The sequence below is a fragment of the Delphinapterus leucas genome, unplaced genomic scaffold (assembly GCF_059928025.1).
Source record: "Delphinapterus leucas isolate spDelLeu-1000000601 "Yukka" unplaced genomic scaffold, BTC_Dleu_Yukka2 spDelLeu_asBTCV2_sq25, whole genome shotgun sequence".
Lineage (NCBI taxonomy): Eukaryota > Metazoa > Chordata > Mammalia > Artiodactyla > Monodontidae > Delphinapterus > Delphinapterus leucas.
Genome location: NW_028322234.1, coordinates 9,070,829 through 9,091,004, shown reverse-complemented (window position 1 = coordinate 9,091,004; position 20,176 = coordinate 9,070,829). Strand labels below are relative to the sequence as shown.

The following is a 20,176-nucleotide window of genomic DNA, read 5'->3' as shown; positions in this document are numbered from 1 at the left end:
ACTCTCAACCACTGCGCCACCAGGGGAGCCCCGCATGTACATTTTCATATAGTTTTGTAAGGATGTGGGGCAAGTGAAGGTTTTCCTACATAGTTTACATTCAATACAATTCTCTCCAGTGCAAGTTCTTTCGTGGCTTTCCAAGGAAATGGGACTGAAGGCTTTCCCACATTCCTTACATATATAGTTTCTCTCCAGTGTGCACTCTCATGTGTCCTTGGAAACGTGTGATACATGAAGGCTTCCCCACATTCCTTACATTCAGTTTCTGTCTAGTACGAGTTCTTTCATGTATCTGAATATAACAGAGAGTGCTGAAAGCTTTGCCATACTGTTTGCAAAAATACGGTTTCTCTCCAGTGTGAGCTCTTTTATGTATTTGGAATGAACTGGGACAAATAAAGGCTTTCACATATTCCTTACATATATAGTGCTATTCTCCATTATGAGTTTTTTCATGGCTTTGAAAAGAACTGGAACAACTGAAGGCTTTACTACAAGTTTTACATTGATAGGGTTTCTCTCCAGTGTGAGCGTTTTTATGTGCTTGTAAAGAACTGGGACAATCACACGCTTTCCCACAATCCTTACATTTGCAAGGTCCATCACCAGTATGCATTATCATGTGTCTTTGAACATTTGAGGGATAAATAAAGGCCTTTCCACATTCCTTACATTCATAGGGTTTCTCTCCAGTATGAGTTCTTTTGTGTTTTCGAATGGAACTGAGATAAGTGAAGGCTTTACCACATTGCTTACATTCATAGGGCCTCTCCCCATTATGACTTTTTTCATGTATTTGACGACAACATAGAAAACTGAAGGCCTTACCACATTCCTTACACTTATATGGCTTTTCTCCACTGTGAGTCCTTTCATGACAACGAAAGTAATTGGGACAATCAAAGACTTTCCCACAGTCTTTACATTTATAAGGTCCATCTCCAGTATGCTTCATCATGTGTCTTTGAAATTTGGCAAGATAACTGAAGGCTTTCCCACATTCCTTACATACATAGGGTTTCTGTCCAGAATGAGTCCTCTCATGTTTTCGACAGGAATTTGGACAACTGAAAGCTTTACCACAATTTTTACACTTATAGGGCTTTTCTCCACTGTGTCTCCTTTCATGACTTCGAAAGGATCTAGAATAACTGAAGGCTTTACCACATTGCTTACATTCATAGGGTTTCTCTCCAGTATGAGTTCTCTCATGCTTTCGAAAGGAACTTGAACAACTAAAGGTTTTACCACATTTTTTACATTCATAGGGCTTTTCTCCAGTATGTGTCCTTTCATGTCTTCGAATGTAACTGGCACAACTGAAGGCTTTACCACATTGCTTGCATTCATATGGTTTCAATCCACTATGAGTTCTCTCATGTTTTATAAAGTAACTGGGACAATTGAAAGCTTTACCACATTGCTTACATTTATAAGGTTTCTCTCCAGTGTGCGTTATTTCATGAATTCGACAGTATCTGAGAGAACTGAGGGCTTTACCACAGTGCTTACATCTATAGGGTTTCTCTCCAGTATGAGTTCGTTCATGTTTTTGAAAGTTGTGGTGATATCTGAAGGCTTTTCCACATCTTTTACACTCATAGGGTTTCTCTCCAGTGTGAATCCTTTCATGCCTTTGAATAGACTGGCGAAGCTTGAAGGCCTTCCCACATTTCTTACAATCATAGGGTTTTTCCCCAGTGTGAATCTTCTCATGGGTATGTCTGGACTGACGATGCTTGAAGGCTTTCCCACATTCCTTGCATTTGTATGGCTTCTCCTCATATTCCTGATACTCACGTGGTTTGGGTGTAGTGCGAGATGTCATGTGCCTATTAAAGGATGAATGACGCATGAAGATTCGTCCACATACACTGAATTCACATAGTTTTATTCCAGTTTTCTTTTTCTGATTATGATTTGAAATTTGGCTAAATGTTTCCCCATACTGACTACCTTCATTATTTTTACAGAGTCTCTCTACCATATGACTGCTGTAAAAAATAAGAAGCATATTATTAATGAATTGTTTATTAATTATATTTAGTAATAGTTATGACAATGAAAATTTTACCATTTTAAAGGAAAGTGCACATTTTCTGCACATTCTGATTGAAAGTGAATTTACTAAAGCTCTGCAAGATAATCATAGCAATTATCAAAACAGTAATATTCATAAATGGTGATTCTGAATACTGATTTCCAAGTGTACTATTTTTCAAACACTCAACATTTAGGACACATTTGAGAAAAAAGGTTTGATGCAAAAATTCTAAGATTCATTAATTTTAAGGCTGGGATGATTTATTTTATTTCTTTGTTTTACAATGTCATGGCATAAACAATCTTGAGAGAGAAGAAAGAAGCTAGAGGAATCAGGCTCCCTGACTTCAGACTATACTACAAAGCCACAGTAATCAAAACAGTATGGTGCTAGCACAAAAGCAGACCATAGATCAATGGAAAAGGATAGAAAGCCCAGAAATAAACTCATGCACTTATGGTCAATTAATCTATGACAAAAAAGGCAAGAATATACAATAGAGAAAAGACAGTGTCTTCAACATGTGGTGCTGGGAAAACTGGACAGCCACATGTAAAAGAATGAAACTAGAACATTCTCTAACACCATATACAAAAATAAACTCAAAGTGGATTAAAGACCTAAATGTAAGACTGGATACTATAAAACTCCTAGAGAAAAACATAGGCAGAACACTCTTTGACATAAATCACAGCAATATTTTTTTTGGATCTGTCTCCTAGAGTAATGGAAACAAAAGCAAAAATAAACAAATGGAACCTAATGAAATTTAAAAGCTTTTGCACAGCAAAGGAAACCATAAACAAAATGAAAAGACAACCTACTGAATAGGAGAGAGTATCTGCAAATGATGCAACTGACAAGGGATTAATTTCCAAAATATACAAATAGCTCATACAGCTCAATATCAAAACACCAAAGGACCCAATCAAAAAATGGGCAGAAGACTGAAACAGACATTTCTCCAAAGAAGACACACAGATGGCCACCAGGCACATGAGAAGATGCTCCACACCACTAATTATCAGAGAAATGCAAATCAAAACTACGAGGTATCACCTCACACCGGCCAGAATGGCCATCATTAAAAAGTCTACAAACAATAAATGCTGGAGGGGGTGTGGAGAAAAGGGAACCCTCCTACACTGCTGGTAGGAATGTTAATTGGTGCAGCCACTCTGGAGAACAGTATGGAGGTTCCATAAAAAAGTAAAAATAGAATTACCATATGATCCAGCAATCCCACTCCTGGGCATATATCTGGAAAAGACAAAAACTCTAATTCGAAAAGAAACATGCACCCAGTATTCATAGCAGCACTATTTACAACACCCAAGACATGAAAGTAACCTAAGTGTCCATCACGGATGAATGGATAAAGAAAATGTGGTATCACTTACACGTGGAATCCAAAAAAATGATACAAATGAACTTATTTATAAAACAGAAATAGACTCACAGACATAGAAAACAAACTATGGTTACCAAAGGGGAAAGGGTGGGGGAGGGATAAATTGGGAATTTGGGGTTAACAGATACACACTACTCTATATAAAACAGATAAACAACAAAGACTTGCTGTATAGCACAGGGAACTATATTCAATATCTTGGAATACCCTATAATGGAAAAGAATTGGAAAGAGAATGGATATATATATACGTATAACTGAATCACTTTGCTGTACACCTGAAACTAACACAATATTGTAAATCAACTGTACTTGAATAAAACAAAAAATATCATGGCATACTAACATTCTGTCACGGGACATTGCTTTCTCATTTGAGTATAACTCACCTTAGATTTGTCCCATGATTTTCATACTGATCTTCAGTATCAGGGTCTTCCCATTTTTCTCCTAAAATGCAGACCAACAACAAAAAAAACATTATAAGTTATAAAATATCAGAGAAAAGTTGTTACATGACAGGTCCATGATGAACTATGACCATGCCTGGTTTATTTACTAATGTAGTCCCTTTCCACATTTCACCTCTTGAAAATGTTGATAAGCAAGCAACACTGGTTCTCTAATTGACTAAGTAATTAAGTAAGAATGTCATCATCCCTACCTATTGAGGTCAAGTTCTTAAAGGTTTCCTGCATCACATCTCTGTAGAGTTTCTTCTGGGATAGATCCAGCAGAGCCCACTCCTCTGTGGTGAACTTCACACTCACATCCTCAAAGGTCACTGAATCCTAAAACATCCCAAATACGTATGTGAGAGAATGGACAGAATGAAGAGCACCAGCAATCTATACTCAATTCATAGGAAGTTCACATATGACTCTGCGGTCTCCAAACATTTGTTCTATAACTTTGTCATTAGAACTCTCACTCTATGGTGACACTCCCTCATGAATTCAAGAGCATCATGAACACAAGGAATTTACTGCTACATTTGTACTGTGATCACTTCAAGTCTTTATTCCTCTCTGTCAAGACATAGAGCACCTTGGAGAAATAAGAGAAACTTGCTATACAGATGAAAGAAATAATCCATTTTAAGCACACCGGTTCATTCTGATAAAAACTTTCTCATTCCCTCTTTAGTACCCACCATATCGTGCAGCACTATACGAGCACAGGTTCACATCTGCATGAGGTTTTAACAAATAACAACACAGTGAAGAACTGGAAGGTTTTCTTTCTATTCTCATCATCAGACACGAGGCCAAAAGTCCTGTGGAAATCCAACCTGTAACAAGATCCAGCTAGTCATATTGTCCTGAAGTACTCCAGGCTAACAGAAGTAGTCAGATCCAGGTGGGTGAATGAAAATATTCTTGTGGAGGAGTATAAATTAAAATTTACATAATATTTATCACATACTCAGTTTTGCTTTCCTTTCTCTGTCTCATTTCATGGGGCTAGGAAGTTATTCAGAGTCAGAGCCAAGACATGAGGAGGAAAACAGGACAACTCACACCTCCACAAAATCCCTATATTCATGTGCCTTGGGATGGCTTCTGAACAATTTTTAGAACACCCATACTGAGATGATAAGATCACAGAAGACCTCATTTTGGCAGAATCATACAACTATAATCTGGGCCTTGATGACTTTGGGGAACAGGTTAAGACAAAGTTTGCAAGGGCTTCATTAAAATCTTCAATGGTTTCATGGTGAATTTGCACAAATTATAAAAATACATAAAGAGTTCAACAGTGCTTTCTCAAAAAAAACCACAAAACCCTCTTCTCTTATATCAGCAAGTGATACCTGACCAGCCACTCTAGCTCATTTCTGAGCTCCCAGGTGGGGCACAGCAGCATGACAGCCCATCCTAGGTATAGGAATTCCCCAGTGGCATAATTTCCTAAATGCTGGTCCCTGAATGAGACCAATTACCCGTTGATGTCCATGTGAAGGGAACAGAAAAAAGGCTCCCATCCATCAATTCTGATGCTAGAATTAGCTTGTTTGGTAGAGCAACATCAACGAAGGAACACTTCTCTTGTTGTGGGTCCAGGGAGTAAGAGGAGCGGCCTAGGGCAGCCCTAATTACTCTTTCTTCACTGGAACAACAGCACTTGCTCATAACAAAATCCAACTACCTAGTGTGCAAAAGACAGTGAACATTAGCAGGCCCAAGAATGCTTAGCCTTAGAAATGCTTGCTTACAAATTTCATCTTTCACTAGTATCTGGGATCTGTGATTTTTGGGAGTAAGCCGACCAACCTTACAGATAAAAGTGCCTCAGTGAGCCTAAAGTGTATATGGTAAACTCCTGTTTTCCTTTGGAGAGTGGTAATTTTGTGTCATGTTCAGCAGAAGGTGCCTACCTGATCAGCACCCACCTCCCTAAACAACTATGGTCACTGAGTCTCTAATCTGTTACTTGGAGAACTGAGCCCATCCTACGTGGTAACACCAAGAGACAACATTTGAGAGCCTGCTTCTGGTTTCCTCCACACCAAACTTAATTCAATACTAAACAAGACTAATACAAAATATTTAATGATCTTCATGTAAAAAACTTTTTTTTAATTATTGGGTAATGTTAAAGTAGACTGAAGTAAGTAAAATGATGGCATGTGTTCTTAGAAAGAATTCAGCGTCGCCCAGATGTCATCTCTCCCAAATGATACATTTATTAAGTTTCGCAAATACCTAAAACAGTTTTTAGGACTCGATAAAAGCTACTCCTCCAAACCTAATACAAAGAAGGAACGTCCAAAAATGGACAAAGTCTTCTATGGAAAAACATGGCAGTCTACCTAACACACCTCTATGGTAATTCACAGGATACAAGTATTAGCAGAAAGAAAAACAAACAGAACAAAGGAAAGGAAAAGTGTCTTCCATAGACCAGCATTTAATATGGAAAGTTGTTCAAGGACAGAACAGGAGAGTAGTGGCAAATATCATGAACACTTGACTACATAAGGGACAAACTATTATCCAGTTGGAAAAATGCAGCATATTTCCCTTCATTCCATAGACAATGGCCTCCTCATTGTAGATTTAAATGTGAAAGATAAAACTAGGCCACTTTTAGAAGTCAGAGGTAAATGTTTTATTGATAGAAGAATAGAAAGACTATCTCATATAAGCAAAAGAATGATCTATAAAGACAAAGACAAATTCAAATGTATTAAAATTAAGGTAGTTAAAAGATACATAGGGCTACCCTGGTGGCGCAGTGGTTGAGAGTCCGCCTGCCGATGCAGGGGACACGGGTTCGTGCCCCGGTCCGGAAATATCCCACATGCCGTGGAGCGGCTGGGCCCGTGAGCCATAGCCGCTGAGCCTGTGCATCCGGAGCCTGTGCTCCACAACGGGAGAGGCCACAACAGTGAGAGGCCCGCGTACCGCAAAAAAAAAAAAAAAAAAAAATTACATAAAAAGGAAAATATCTGCAATGCACACAGATACAAAAATAGAAAAGGTCTACTTTGTAGAGTTAAAATGAACAGAGACAATTTTAGAATGGAAAAAGAAGCAAAACATATTTAACAGATATGAAAAGGATAATATATGAAAAAATGTCTATCACCTTGGCAACTGGGTAATAGGACACTAATATGTCCAGTAAATCCCATTTCACAGTGATTAGAACAAAACTTAGTCAATTTAATAATCTCAAGTGTTGGGACTTCCCTGGTGGTGCAGTGGTTAAGAATCTACCTGCCAGTGCAGGGGAACAGGTTCAATCCCTGGTCTGGGAAGATCCCACATGCCACGGAGCAACTAAGCCTGTGCTCCACAACTACTGAGCCTGCATGCCACAACTATTGAAGCCTGCGTGCCCTAGAGCCCATGCTCCACAAGAGAAGCCACTGCAATGAGAAGCCTGCGCACTGCAATGAAGAGTAGCCTCCACTTGCCACAACTAGAGAAAGCCTGCGCGCAGCAACGAAGACCTAAAGCAGCCAAGAAAAAAAAAAGAAGAAAAAGAAAATCCCAAGTGTTGAAGACCATTGGGGGAAAAAATCGTTAAATTATGCACAAATGGAGGAATGGAATGGCCAAGTGATATACTCCATTGCTATTTTCTGTGAATATGGACTTGATCACTATTTACAGCCCAGCAATTCCCAACAATGTCCACAGAATCTATTGCATAGTTGCACTTGGAGAGATATACAAGGGTGGCATACACTAATATCAACAGATCTGAAGGTTTTATCAATAAAACAGTAAAGCAAAGAGTACTGCAAAAAGTGCAGCATGTTACCTATTCTGTAACTGTTATGGTCTCCTGCAAAGACAGATAAAGCCTCGCCCGAGATTTAGTTCAGATGTCTGCACTGATGATAACACATACACACGTAAAGAGCATGAAAGGGGTTTCTTACTTCTATAATGGAAGTGTTTGGGAAAAGGAAAGGAAGCCTCTGAAGAAGGTGAAAAATGCCTTGAGACATCAAGGAAAGAAGGAAAGGAGCCTGGCCTGGGTTTTTTATTGAGCTTAGGGGATGGTATAGGGTGAGAATTCAAGTACACGAGCAAGGCCTTCTGTGGATTCAATCACTTGCCAGAATCAAAGGAAGGGAGACTGAGGCTTTCTTATCACCATGTACAGATGTGGGCACAAGTAGATGAAAGAAAGAGGAAGTAAGGTTTAAAGTTGTTAGCAGTCAAACATCAAAAAAAGGAGTCAGAGACTTCTTATCTATGGTCTGATATCTAAGGAGCTTGGAAGTCAGCTTCTGGTACCTTCTAGTCCTCAGAAGAAAAAAAGCCAAGAAACTTAAAAGCAACAACTCTTCCACCAGAGAACTGAGGTCACAGGGTAAACTGCTGTCTCCAAATTAGAAATAGAAACAAAAAAGTATACCCAGACACCTGAAACTAAAACAACATTGTAAATCAGCTGTACTCCAATAAAAACTTTTAAATAAAATTGGAACAATACAGAGAAGATCAGCAGGATGACATGCAAATTAATGAAGTGTTCCATATTTTTATAAAAATACTGAATCACTATGCTGTACACCTGAAACTAATATAATACTGTAAATCAACTGTAAAAATAAACAAATAAAAATAAATAAATAAATAAAAATATACCCAGAATAGTCTCTTCTTTTTAACAAGGCCTGTCCTGAAAACAATCTATTTCACAAGCGCGCAACTAACTGGGATTTTGCTAGAGCCTAACTGACCTGTGGCTGTAGGGAAATAGCCAACGTGAGTCTTTTTTAGCATTTTCTGCTCTCAAAGGTGGGGGCACCTCTGAGGATAATAGTGTTTTTTTCCCCTCCTAACAACAAATATGTGGTGTCCCAATGCCACTTCTCCAACTCTCTGTCACCAAATAGATGTCCAACAGTTCAATTCAATTCTAACACTAACTCACATATGTTACACTCTATAGATTTAAGCGCTCAGTACTAGACAATGCCTCTACTTCAGATGCCAGACACAAATGGCGTGCTTTGGTTACCAATGTTTCTACTCAGCCGTCTACAAATCATAAGATTTCCTTGACACACCATCAGGTTTCATAATTTACCTAAAACAAAAGACACTCTATCACCCTTATTACTCAAGTCATTCCAAGGACTTCAAAAGTTTTTGCTAGGAATGCAGAACAAAGACCAAACATCTTTCTCATTGTATCACAGAAAGTCAAACCCAGAGATACAGGATCACCAGAAGACTGAGATCAAATCAGTGTCCTAGAGAATGCTTCCCCTCTGCCCACATCTACTTCTACATCAACTGGCCTCTTGTTTAATATAAATGGACTATACAAAAAGACCTAGATGCTTTCTGGTAACATCAAGAAGAAGGCAAGGATGTCCCCTCTCACCATTCCTTTATCAATCTTATACTGGAATTTTTAGCTAATGCAATCAGACAGGAAAAGTTAATAAAAAGGATAAAAAATGAGAAGAAATAAAACTGCCTTGGCTGGCATATGACAAAACTGTCTTTGGAGAAAACCTCAAAGAATTCCAAGAGCAAAAAAAAAAAAAAAAGACCTTGAACTACTAAGAGAGTAGAGGAAGGTTGAAGATTAAAACGTTAACATGCACAAGTCAAGTGCTTTCCTATAGATCCACACATAATAGTGAACTCAACTTTGACGAAGGACCAAAGGCAATATTTAATTTAGAAAAAATTTAGTCTTTTCAACAAATAATGCTGGAAAAATTGGATATCCACATGCAGAACGAAGAAATGAATCTAGACAGAGATTTAAAACCTTTCATAAAAATTAACCCAAAATGGGTCAGAGTAGCTAGTGTAAAATGTAAAACTACAACATTCCAAAAAGATAACATATGAGAAAATCTAGGTGACCTTGGTTTTGGTGATTAATTTTTAGATATAAAAGCAAGTGCAAGATCCAAAAGATAAAAATAACTTTGACTTCATTAAAACGAGAAACTCCTGCTCAGTGAAACACAGTGCTAAGAGAATGAAAACACAAGCCACAGACCGGCAGAAAATCCTTGGAAATCATCTATATGATAAAGCGCTGGTATCCAAAACATCCAAAGGACTCTTAAAACTGAACAAAAAGAAAACAACCTAATTAAAAATGAGCAAAAGATCTGAACACACATTTTATTGACGATATACAGATGGTAAATAAGCACATGAAAAAATTCTTAATATATTACCAGGAACTGAAAATAAAAGAATGAGATATCACCCGACACTTCCTACAATGGCTAAAATTACAAACCTTCAGAACACCAAATAATGCCAAAGATGAAGAACTGGTGGTAATGGAAAATGGAAAGCTGGTGGAGTTTTGATGTGGATCTTGTGAAGCCATTAGTGGAAAACTAAACGTCTCAGGAAACAGAAATTAAACAGTTGGTGGTGCTTTTGAGGATAAGCTTGATTGGAAAATCAAAGAATGTGGAAATATTTAAAGGAGCAAAAAATCGGAAATTATTTAAAATATATTGAAAAAAACACTCTTCTGTTTTCAACAACAAAAGCTGTCCTTTGATAAGATCAATTTAATAAAAGTGATAAGTATCTAGTCAACATAACAGAGAAAGGAGGGAAGACAGAAATTACTCATATCAGAAATGAAAGAAGGGGGAAATGAACATGAAAAAGGACTTGACACCATCCAATATCCATTTATGATGACAAACTAATAATAGAGGGGAACTCTCTCTTTTTGAGAAAGAACATTTACATGACACCTGGAGCTAACATCATACTTAGTGGTGGGAAACTAGATGCTTTACTGGTAAGACAGGAATGGAACAGAGCAAGAAGATCCCTCTCACCACTCCTATTCAACACTGTACTACAAACAACACACACACACACACACAAAGAAAAAAATAAAAACAAAACACATTGTACTAGAAGCCCTAGTCAATGCAGTAAGAAAAGGAAATAAAAGATATACAGATTGGGAAGCAAGAAATAAAACTGTCTTTGTTCTATATGACATGATTGTCTATGTAAAAATCTGAAAGAATCTACAACAGAGATTACTCTTGGAATTAATAAGAGCAGAGCAAGGTTGAAGGATACCAAAGGAAATAAGGTATCAAGCCATGAAAACACATGGAGGAACCCAAAAGGGACTTCCCTGGTGGTCCAGTGGTTAAGACTCCGTGCTCCCAATGCAGGGGGCATGGGTTCGATCCCTGGTCGGGGAAGTATGATTCCCCATGCCGTGCAGCCGAATTAAAAAAAAAAAAAAGTATATTGCTAAGTGAAAGAAGCTAATCTCACAAAGCTACACACTGTATGATTCCAAGTATGTGACAATCTGGAAAAGACAAAACTATGAGCCAAGAAAAAAATCTCTGATTGTGAAGGATTTGAGGGTTCAAGGGAAGAATGAATGAATAGGTTGGGCATATAGGATTTTTAGGGAAATGAAACTACGCTATAGGATACAGAAATGAAATGAAGGATATATGTCATTAAACATTTGCCAGGATCTATAGATCTTTTAACACAAAGAGTCAATGCTACTGTAAACTGTATACTTTAATGTATCAACATTCACTGAACAATTTTAACAAATGTTCCACACACAAGATTTAAAAATAGTGTAAACTGTGTGGATGCAGAGTCGTTATGTGGGAACTCTATTTTTCTTTTTCTGTAAGCCTAAAATTGCTCCAAAAGAAAACTGAAGTGAATTAGGAAAAAAAAAAAAAAGTTGAAGACAGACTCATTGCAATTCACCCCTGATGACTGATGACCAAAACGGGACACCTTTCATACAACTGATTTGAACTTATTTCAATAAGCCAGTATGGTGCTCCATGAGCCTGAGACCTGTTAACGGAAGTGAAACTTCAACTGAATGTCACGTTGGAGAGCAGCACTGTATTTTCTGAGAAGTGCTACGGTTACCACCAGTCATGTCTGGGACTCCAACATGGATAAGAGTGTCCTGGTGAGTCCCTATATTGTGGACCTAGTATATGTACAGATGAGAATAACCCTGAATTCTATTTTGGGTATCTCTAAATCAAGAGATCCCAACATTTCTTTTAATACAAAGGGGCAATTCTTGGACATCGTCCAAAAGGCTGTGAATACATGTAGATGGGCCAATTTTTGGCCAGTATCAAGATGACTCTCTGATGTTTGGTTAGCTGTGTGGTTTGGTCATTTATCAGGGATATCACAAGGGATGAAGAGCAGCAACTCTCCACTGAGCTCATCATGCACAAATGCATATTGTCATCCTTAATGTCTATGCACACCCCAGAGCTATGCATTCAGTTAATCCCAAGAAACTCCCGAGGGAAGTCTCCATCTGGGGGAGTAGTGACCTCTTCCAAGACCACAGCATCCTTTAATGGACTGAAGAGAGAACAGGCCACCCTCCTGCAGGATGCATAAACCAGGACAGGTTTCGCTCCATCATTGCACACAGTGGTGCTGGTAGGCATGCCAACCCGATGGGGTGCTAGTTCTAGGGTCAAAGGCACAATGGGCAGCTCAGCAGAGGGTCACAAGCTCAGTGCTTATGAGACCCTTTCTTTTCTTTTTTTTTTTTCTTTTTGGCTGCGTTGGGTCTTCATTGCTGTGCGCGGGCTTTCTCTGGTTGCAGCGAGGGGGGGCTACTCTTCGTTGTGGTGCACGGGCTTCTCATTGCGCTGGCTTCTCTTGTTGGGAGCACGGGCTCTAGGCGCACGGGCTTCAGTAGTTGTGGCTCGCGGGCTCTAGAGCGCACGCTCAGTAGTTGTGGCACACGGGCTTAGTTACTCCGCGGCATGTGGGATCTTCCCAGGCCAGGGCTTGAACCCGTGTCCCTTGCATTGACAGGCGGATTCTTAACCACTGCGCCACCAGGGAAGCCCCAAGACCCTTTATTTTCAAGAGAGCTTAGTGTGTGACAGTCACTGCAGCTCTAATGGCAAACAGTGTGAGGCACAGGGCAGTTTCTTGCATCAGAAGCCTATGGACAATTTAAGGCCATCGTGGGTAACTCCAGGAGGTATGAAAGGTCACTGAAAACTCTACAGTGAAGGAGGCTAAGAGGACTCTAACACAAGTTAGTGTTATGTATGGCTGTTGTATGGCAATTTAAACACAGTCTAGAGCCTTCTGTGGTAGGGGTGACCTCAAGGTGGGCAAATTTCCAAGCAATAGCAAATATGGGCTCAAGTAAAATTAGTAAACAAGGAAAACGTTGCCACCCAACACCAAAAGGACCCAGCAGATCTTGTGGGTACTGAAAAAGACTATATAACCATTTCTTCACAGTGTCAGAGAGGGAGCAGCCATCTGATTATCAAAGAATTTTCAGGAACTTGACCAAGGCATGAGGGTCTTATCTTATGCATGGGTCAATGGCCCATCCATCTCGTATGAGCTCCCATTCCAATACTAGTTCTGAATGAGTGTGAAACGAATATCCTCAGAGGAGGACGTCATTAGTGTGATGTCATACCTGTGTTCCTGGAGCAAAGTGCACGCAGTGCAGATCCTACCTGCAGAGACTGTGAAATGGCAAGGATGCTGAGGTTCCCTGAGGATAACCAGGTGAGGATGCATCATGTCTCTTCCTCCATGACATATAATTTAAGTAACCCAAGCTTAAATCAGTTAAAGCTAATTCCTTTGCTTTGTCACAGTGAGGTTATTGTGTTGTCCCTAATAACTCAGAGGGTCAGGATCTTTGTTGTAGTAGAGGGAGAAGCAGCTGCAGCAGAGGTGCTGCCGATGAGCCCTCTGGTATTTGGAGAGTATACTCAGTCCACCAACTACTGGCTCCCTTCCTTCTCTTCTCTTTCTTTCTCTTTGAAATAACTGCTCTTTAAGAAGTAACCCCTAGGCTCACCTCATTCACGGGGTATAATAGTATTCATAACACCCTAATGTAACAGGGGCTATTTGCTCTCTTGCCTTGTTACAAAAGTCCTTTTACACACACACACACACACACACGTGTGTGTGTGTGTGTGTATGTATGTGTATATATATATATATATATATATATATATATATATATTCCCCCCCACCCTTCGCCGAGCCAGTCAGCTTGCGGTATCTTAGCTTCCCGACCAGGGGCTGAACCTGGGCCACAGCGGTGAAAGCACCGAGTCCTAACCACTGGACCACCAGAGAATTCTCAGGCCTTCTATATTTTATTAACTGACCTGATTAAGCTGTACTAACTTCACAGAATGCACTAAAGTATTTTACTTTGTCCTCCTAAACTTCATCTCCTATAGCATGATAATCATTAACCAAACCCTAATTCCTAAGAATAACAGCACTTTTGACTAGCTGTTTTCCAGGGCTAGATGGTATCTACAGATAAGGGTGACTTAGGAGCTGGGACCTCCTGCCTCCTGGGAAAATGCCACAAGAAGATGAAAAACTGCCCTCTCACTTCTCCTCCTAGCATAAAAGAAACCTAAATTCTTTTCTGAATTAAGATGGTTCTTTAGGAAGTTAGTCCACCTTCTCGGTTTGCTGACTTTCAGAATAAAGTCACTACTTCTTGCCCCAACACCTCACGTCTCATTTTATTGGCCTGTCATGCAGCTGTAAGCAGGTAAGTTAGGGGAACCTCAGGGAAAAAGAACCCTGGCTTTCTTGACATAAGAGAAGCCATTTCTGGCCTAAGCCATTTTGTGATCTAAGCCTGGCCACAATGCTTGCCCTTGAACAGGTCTCAGTAATCAATGAGCTTAAGGAACAAAGGAATGAAAGAACAGAGAAAAAGTAGTCAAACAATAATGCAGTGATACAGCAGAGTCCTAGTTCCTCCTCAAGGGATATAGATATATACACAAAATAATATATCTTTGAGTTCTGCAGGAACGAAGGCCCCCACCCGGGTGGAGGACAGAATGATGATGTTGACCCTCCTGACTTCATAAACCAAAGCTTGGACTCTGTCGACCTTTGCCCCAATTTTATGCTGAATTCTCCTCTGCTAAACCCCCTTCATGAATATGCATGTACCCTTAGCTTAAAACTTCCCCAATTTTGTTGTTCAGGGTAACAATGCTTTGGGAAATATCCCCAGTGTTCTCTTTACTTGCTGCAAGTAATAATAAATCCTTCCTTCTCCCGATCTTTGGCTTGGTTGTGTCTATTGGCTCAACACCCACCTAGAGGTGAGCCCAGTTTTTGGGTAACACAGTGAGCAGTATGAGCTTGAACTTGGTAACACTAAACCCCTCCTAAAGTTGGGGAGACACCAGTCTCAGACACATCTTCACTCCAAACACATAGATGGGTTACACCCAAGACATCCACCCAGAAACACTGTAAGGAGGGCCCCATTCCCATACTCCTGCTCCCAAAGGACAAAGAATTACAGAAACTGCCAATTCAGAATCCTCTGTATATAGAACCCAGCGTTGCTGGGATCAACAGTGCCACACAGGGCAGGAGAGTGCACAGGAGGAGACCCCAACAAACAGCAGCAGGAGCTTTCAGGCTTTCTTATCAGCCTGCCCAGGTAAGAAGCGCTAGGGGAAAAGGGAGGGGTGAGGCTTAAGTTTTCAGTAGTCAAACATCAAATATGTGGATCCCCACCACCCCACCCAAGAACAAACAGAAGAAAAATGTGCATTCACATGACTTGGTTTTATATAAAGAAACACTAGCAGGATGATGGAAGTAATCAAAACTGGTTCTTTGCACAGAAGTGGAGTGGGATATGTGGGCAGGGAGTTGCCTTAAGTTAGTTTCCTATCTTAGGGATTTTTTTTAACCTTCCCATGAATTATTTATTTAAAAGAAGGAGAAAAAATTTTATATGCCATATTTTGCTATGCTTAATCATTATTTTATATTAACTTTTACATTTAAAAATTAATTTAATTTTAACTTTTCTACATAGGAAACCACACCAAGACTTAATCCTTTAAACAGTAAGGTGTATAAGACTGCAGACTGTAAATAATTTACAAATCCCTTTCTAAAGAAAAGGACTAGGGGCCTTACAGTTTGTCCTTCCACTATATTTCACACTGGTGATGTTTTCAGGAACGAATGGCATACTCTGATACACTAGGACTTGCAAAGTAAGAGCTGAAGTAAACTAAGAATTTCAAATATTTACAGAGGCTTTGAGGATTTTCCTCATATCGATGAAAATAGAAATTCATTTTTTTTTTCCTCACATTCATTAAAATAGGAACTCATTTACCTTAGGAATAGTATAATAGCCTTTTAAATGTCAAATTTCTCTAGGGACAGGCACATACACTGATCTAAAAATGAAAAAAGCACCTGAGAACTTAAATATGCCCATCTCACATCTTGAGGTTCTCTTGCCTAAATGGAATAAAAATCCTATTTGGTTCCACAATTTTCTTGCCTTACATCGTATCTCTCGATCAACTTACATTTTAAAATCCCAAGTGTTGGTGCAAACTAGAGTTAAAGGGCTGCAATCTTTTGGATAAAAGAATCCAAATACTGAAATCAAAACAGATAAGCAGGCTGCTTCCCTCAAATTCAGAAGAAAACCCCATTTTCAGAAAGTTGAACATATTCCAGACTTGGTGTCTAAACACTCCAGGTTGAGATGGAACCCCTAGAGTGGGTCAGTCCCTGGTGAAGGAGGGTAGGGACAGGTTAGCAGCCACACAAATCATCTCTGGGAGCTCTACATGTCTTCCCCTCTCCTGTAAGCATGGAAGCACTCCCTCCTCCAGGCTTCTCTTGTCACAAGTCAGGAAACTCTCAGGCTGATTCAGTTTAAGGCTCTGACCCAAAGGAACTCCCCAATTCATAAACCTTCTGTCCATGAGACAGAACACCTGATCTTCACAGACTCTCAGTGTGTACAAATTACACTAACTGCACGTACACTGTGGATGCAAAACTCAAACACTCTGTCTAAAAGTGTCTAGGCCTACGGAACTACAACTACAACCTAAAAAAGGCATCATCCCCACCCCCACGTGCAGGTGCACCGCCAGCTTTCCAAAGCTCTGCATCTTCTCTCACTATAGAGTTTCCTCCTGTGGTGGATGCGAACAGGGAGGACACCTGAAAGGGTAAGGCTTCCCAGGAAGAACCAACTAGATTTCGCAGTACTTCCCTTTCCAACCTCAAGGGGGCCTTAGTGAGGCTCACTGACCACAGGCCTCTACTCTCCCTGGACTTGCTTTGGATCCCTGAGATTTTAAATGACACAAAGCCAGTTTTTGAACAATACAGCAGAATAACTTAAATCCAGTGTTTATGTGGGAAGGAGGAAAGAAAATGGTAAGGCACTTTAGTAGTTCAAGCAGAAAACCCCAAATATCTATTCCATCCAGAATAAAAGATGTCAGTTAATTATTATTTCCATGGCAAGAAATTCATTTGTAAATAATTAACTATACTTGAACACTTTTGGTCTAAGCCCTGCAATTTCATTTGAAAATATCCAAAAGTAAACACAGACCTCAGAAACTTACTACACACGTTCAGGGAGAGAAAGAGTGGAACCAAAACTCTTAACAAACGTAATGTAATACAAGAATATTTTATCTTCTCTCAGAGTCACCTCTTTCTTGCCTGTTTGGAACTATTTTATACTGTCCTTATAGCTCTATTGATTAAATACGTTTTTCCTTTATTGAAAAATGCAGACTAAGTCAGTAAATCTCTTTAAAGTTACAAACCCAGGGAGAGGCAGTGCTGACAGTTTCCACAAAAATAAACTCCACCCAAAGGCCTTCCCATAGGATGTATGTGTCCTGTAAGGATTCTGGGGGAGAGGCACAAGGTTTTCATACAATGAACATGGTTCCGTGTGGTTATTCGTCTTTCTTCACATGTAAAACATCCACAGATAAAAAAAATAAATCTTTAAGGGCCATCCATGGCTCTGTGGGAAAAGGATAAACAGTTAAAATATTCGGTCGCTTTGAAATGCACCACAGAGGACAAATAGTTGATAGTGATGCTGTGAGTCGGAAAAGCGAAGCTAGCTTTGGGAATGAGAGGAGGTATTTATTGCCAGAGCTAGGCTGGGGAAACAAGAGCTGTGAATTTGAAAGCCTGCTCTAAAAACCACAACACTCGTAAAACTCAGAAGAAAACGGGTCCCGCTGACGTGAAAGGAGAGACTGTGGACTCCATAGAGCACAGCTCCTCCCACGCACGATCCCCGGAGACCCAATCACAACTGTTCCCTGATGACCCTCACAACTGTTCCCTGATGACCCTCCCTGTGGTCACCGCACAGTCTCGGGGAGACGACAAACTGCGGGCGCAGAGCTGCCCAGAGAGGCTCCGGGGTAAGGGCCCAAGTCGCCGCGCGCAATGACGGGACAGGACGCCCGGGGTTCCGGCTGCCGGCCCCGCCCCCACGCTGCCAGACCGAGGGGACTGAGGTCCGAGCGGAGACACACGCGGCTCGGGTCCGCATACCCCAGAGTTGACCAAGGTCAGACCCGGGTCCTGCCAGGGCCGGTTCCTACCAGACCCTGCACCGCATCTCCACATCGCTGGGCAGCGCACTTACCATTTCTAGGTTTCCCTGAGTCCCTCCTATGACTCCCACGACCGAGGGACACTGCGGCAAAGCCACAGAGACGATTAGGGGCGAGTAGGGATGTCTGCGCCAATGCAGTGCATGTCCCCTCCCACTTTCCCCAGCGGGATTCTTGATTGGACAGTTTGAGAGGCCTCGCCCCCCACGCTTGAGTGACAGCGGGGCAGGAAGATGCATGTCTGCTGAACCAGACTCTGCGGGTGGGCGGCGACCTGATCCGGCAAAGGATGTTTGCATTTAAACGAAACTTCTTTCCGGCTTCGGGCGGCCTGTGTTGTTTTCGCCCAGTTCTTTATGAACGCGGAGATACAGGGAAATGCTGATTAAATTTCCAAATGAATAAAGTAAGTACAGCACTGGAAGATGGCCCATATCAGGCGACACTGAAACAATAGGGTCTTACGTCCTATATGGGTCAGGGTCTTGGCTTAAGTCTGTCAGACCATTCTAAATTGTAACCCTTGTTTAGAAACAAAGACACTTAAGGTGACCCCGCCATCTGTAATAGTCTGGCTCCATTTTAATATTTGTCCTTTGACAGGATTGAGCCTTCCATCCATCCCTGCGTCTTCCCCACTCATATAAAATTATGAAACAACTTGCCAATTTCTTACAAAGATTATAGCTGGCATTATAATAGGTATTACATTGAATCTTCAGATCATTTTGTGAAGTAGTGCCAGTTCAGCAGTGTTAACTCTTCTGAACCATGAAATTGGGATGTTTCCTATTTACACTTGTCTTAATTTCTTTTCATCATGTTTTGTAGTTTGAAAAGTACTCATTTTATACTTTAGGTTTAGCTTGTTCTTTTTCTAGTTTTTGAGGTGTAAATTTAGGTTGTTAATTTGATAGCTTTCTTTCTTAATATAGGTGTTTATAAGTTTCCCTTTTACTATACCTTATGCTGTATACAAGTCTCCTTGTATTTATCTCCCCTGCTGTGTTTGGGTATCCCTAGAAACCCAATGTTAAATAGTCTGTGTCTTAAAACTCTGTTTTAATCCACTCGTTTTATACTGAGCCCTGTTGATATGGTAGGAAGGTACTGGTGTGGAAAAATGTTCTCTTATGATTGAACCTGTAATGTTTTGGCAGGACAGAATCCCTGGACTATGAGCCTCAGAACAGGTTCTTAGTATTCATTCCTTCCCTTTTGACACAGAGAAAACCTGAAGGGTCAGGGAACTGTCTGACTGCTCTGCCCCATTTCAGATAAGGTTTTGGCAAGTTAATTTTCTTTGAGAGCCTGAGTTACAGGGAACAGAGTGCTTTGTATGCTTATCAAAATTGTTTTCCTGATTCGTGCATGAAGCATGAGGCAGTGTTTTTCCATCATTCATGAGGAGAACCTGGTTGGGCTCCTGTAGGAAAAATTCATAAATTTGGGGGGTTCCCTGAGACTGGACTCCCTAAATGTTTTAAATCTCAAGGTAGTCTAATCTGTGTCTCCAGCAAATTCAAGTTACCAGTTTAAATGTTCCTAGAGGTTACTAGCTCCAGTTGCTTCACCTCCAGGTAACTGACAGTTCTATTTATCTGTCTCTGATTTGGGGAGCATTGATTGCCATGTACTCAAATCTTTCATGAATCTAAGAACAAGTGTTGCCTTTCAGGTTGTTTAGTTTTTCTTTCTTGTTGTGAAGATAACAATGATCTCTCAGAGCTCTTTACATATCCGAGCAGAAACCATCCATTCAGTTGTGCTGTTCTGTATT

General features: G+C 40.4%; 1 protein-coding gene and 1 pseudogene across 1 annotated transcript; one reads left to right on the top strand and one right to left on the bottom strand.

The window, feature by feature from the left end:
- Positions 1 to 79: 79 nt before the first annotated feature.
- On the bottom strand, positions 80 to 18,977 carry LOC111166651 (uncharacterized). Its single transcript, XM_089905348.1, has 4 exons — positions 18,429 to 18,977; positions 4,123 to 4,249; positions 3,848 to 3,908; positions 80 to 1,997 (listed from the first exon to the last, which is right to left on the bottom strand). Exons 1-4 carry the CDS (start codon positions 18,693 to 18,695, stop codon positions 434 to 436), a joined length of 2,019 nt encoding a protein of 672 aa, XP_089761474.1. The 5' UTR covers positions 18,696 to 18,977; the 3' UTR covers positions 80 to 433.
- LOC115803114 (U6 spliceosomal RNA) lies at positions 8,372 to 8,465 on the top strand (annotated as a pseudogene).
- Positions 18,978 to 20,176: the final 1,199 nt, after the last annotated feature.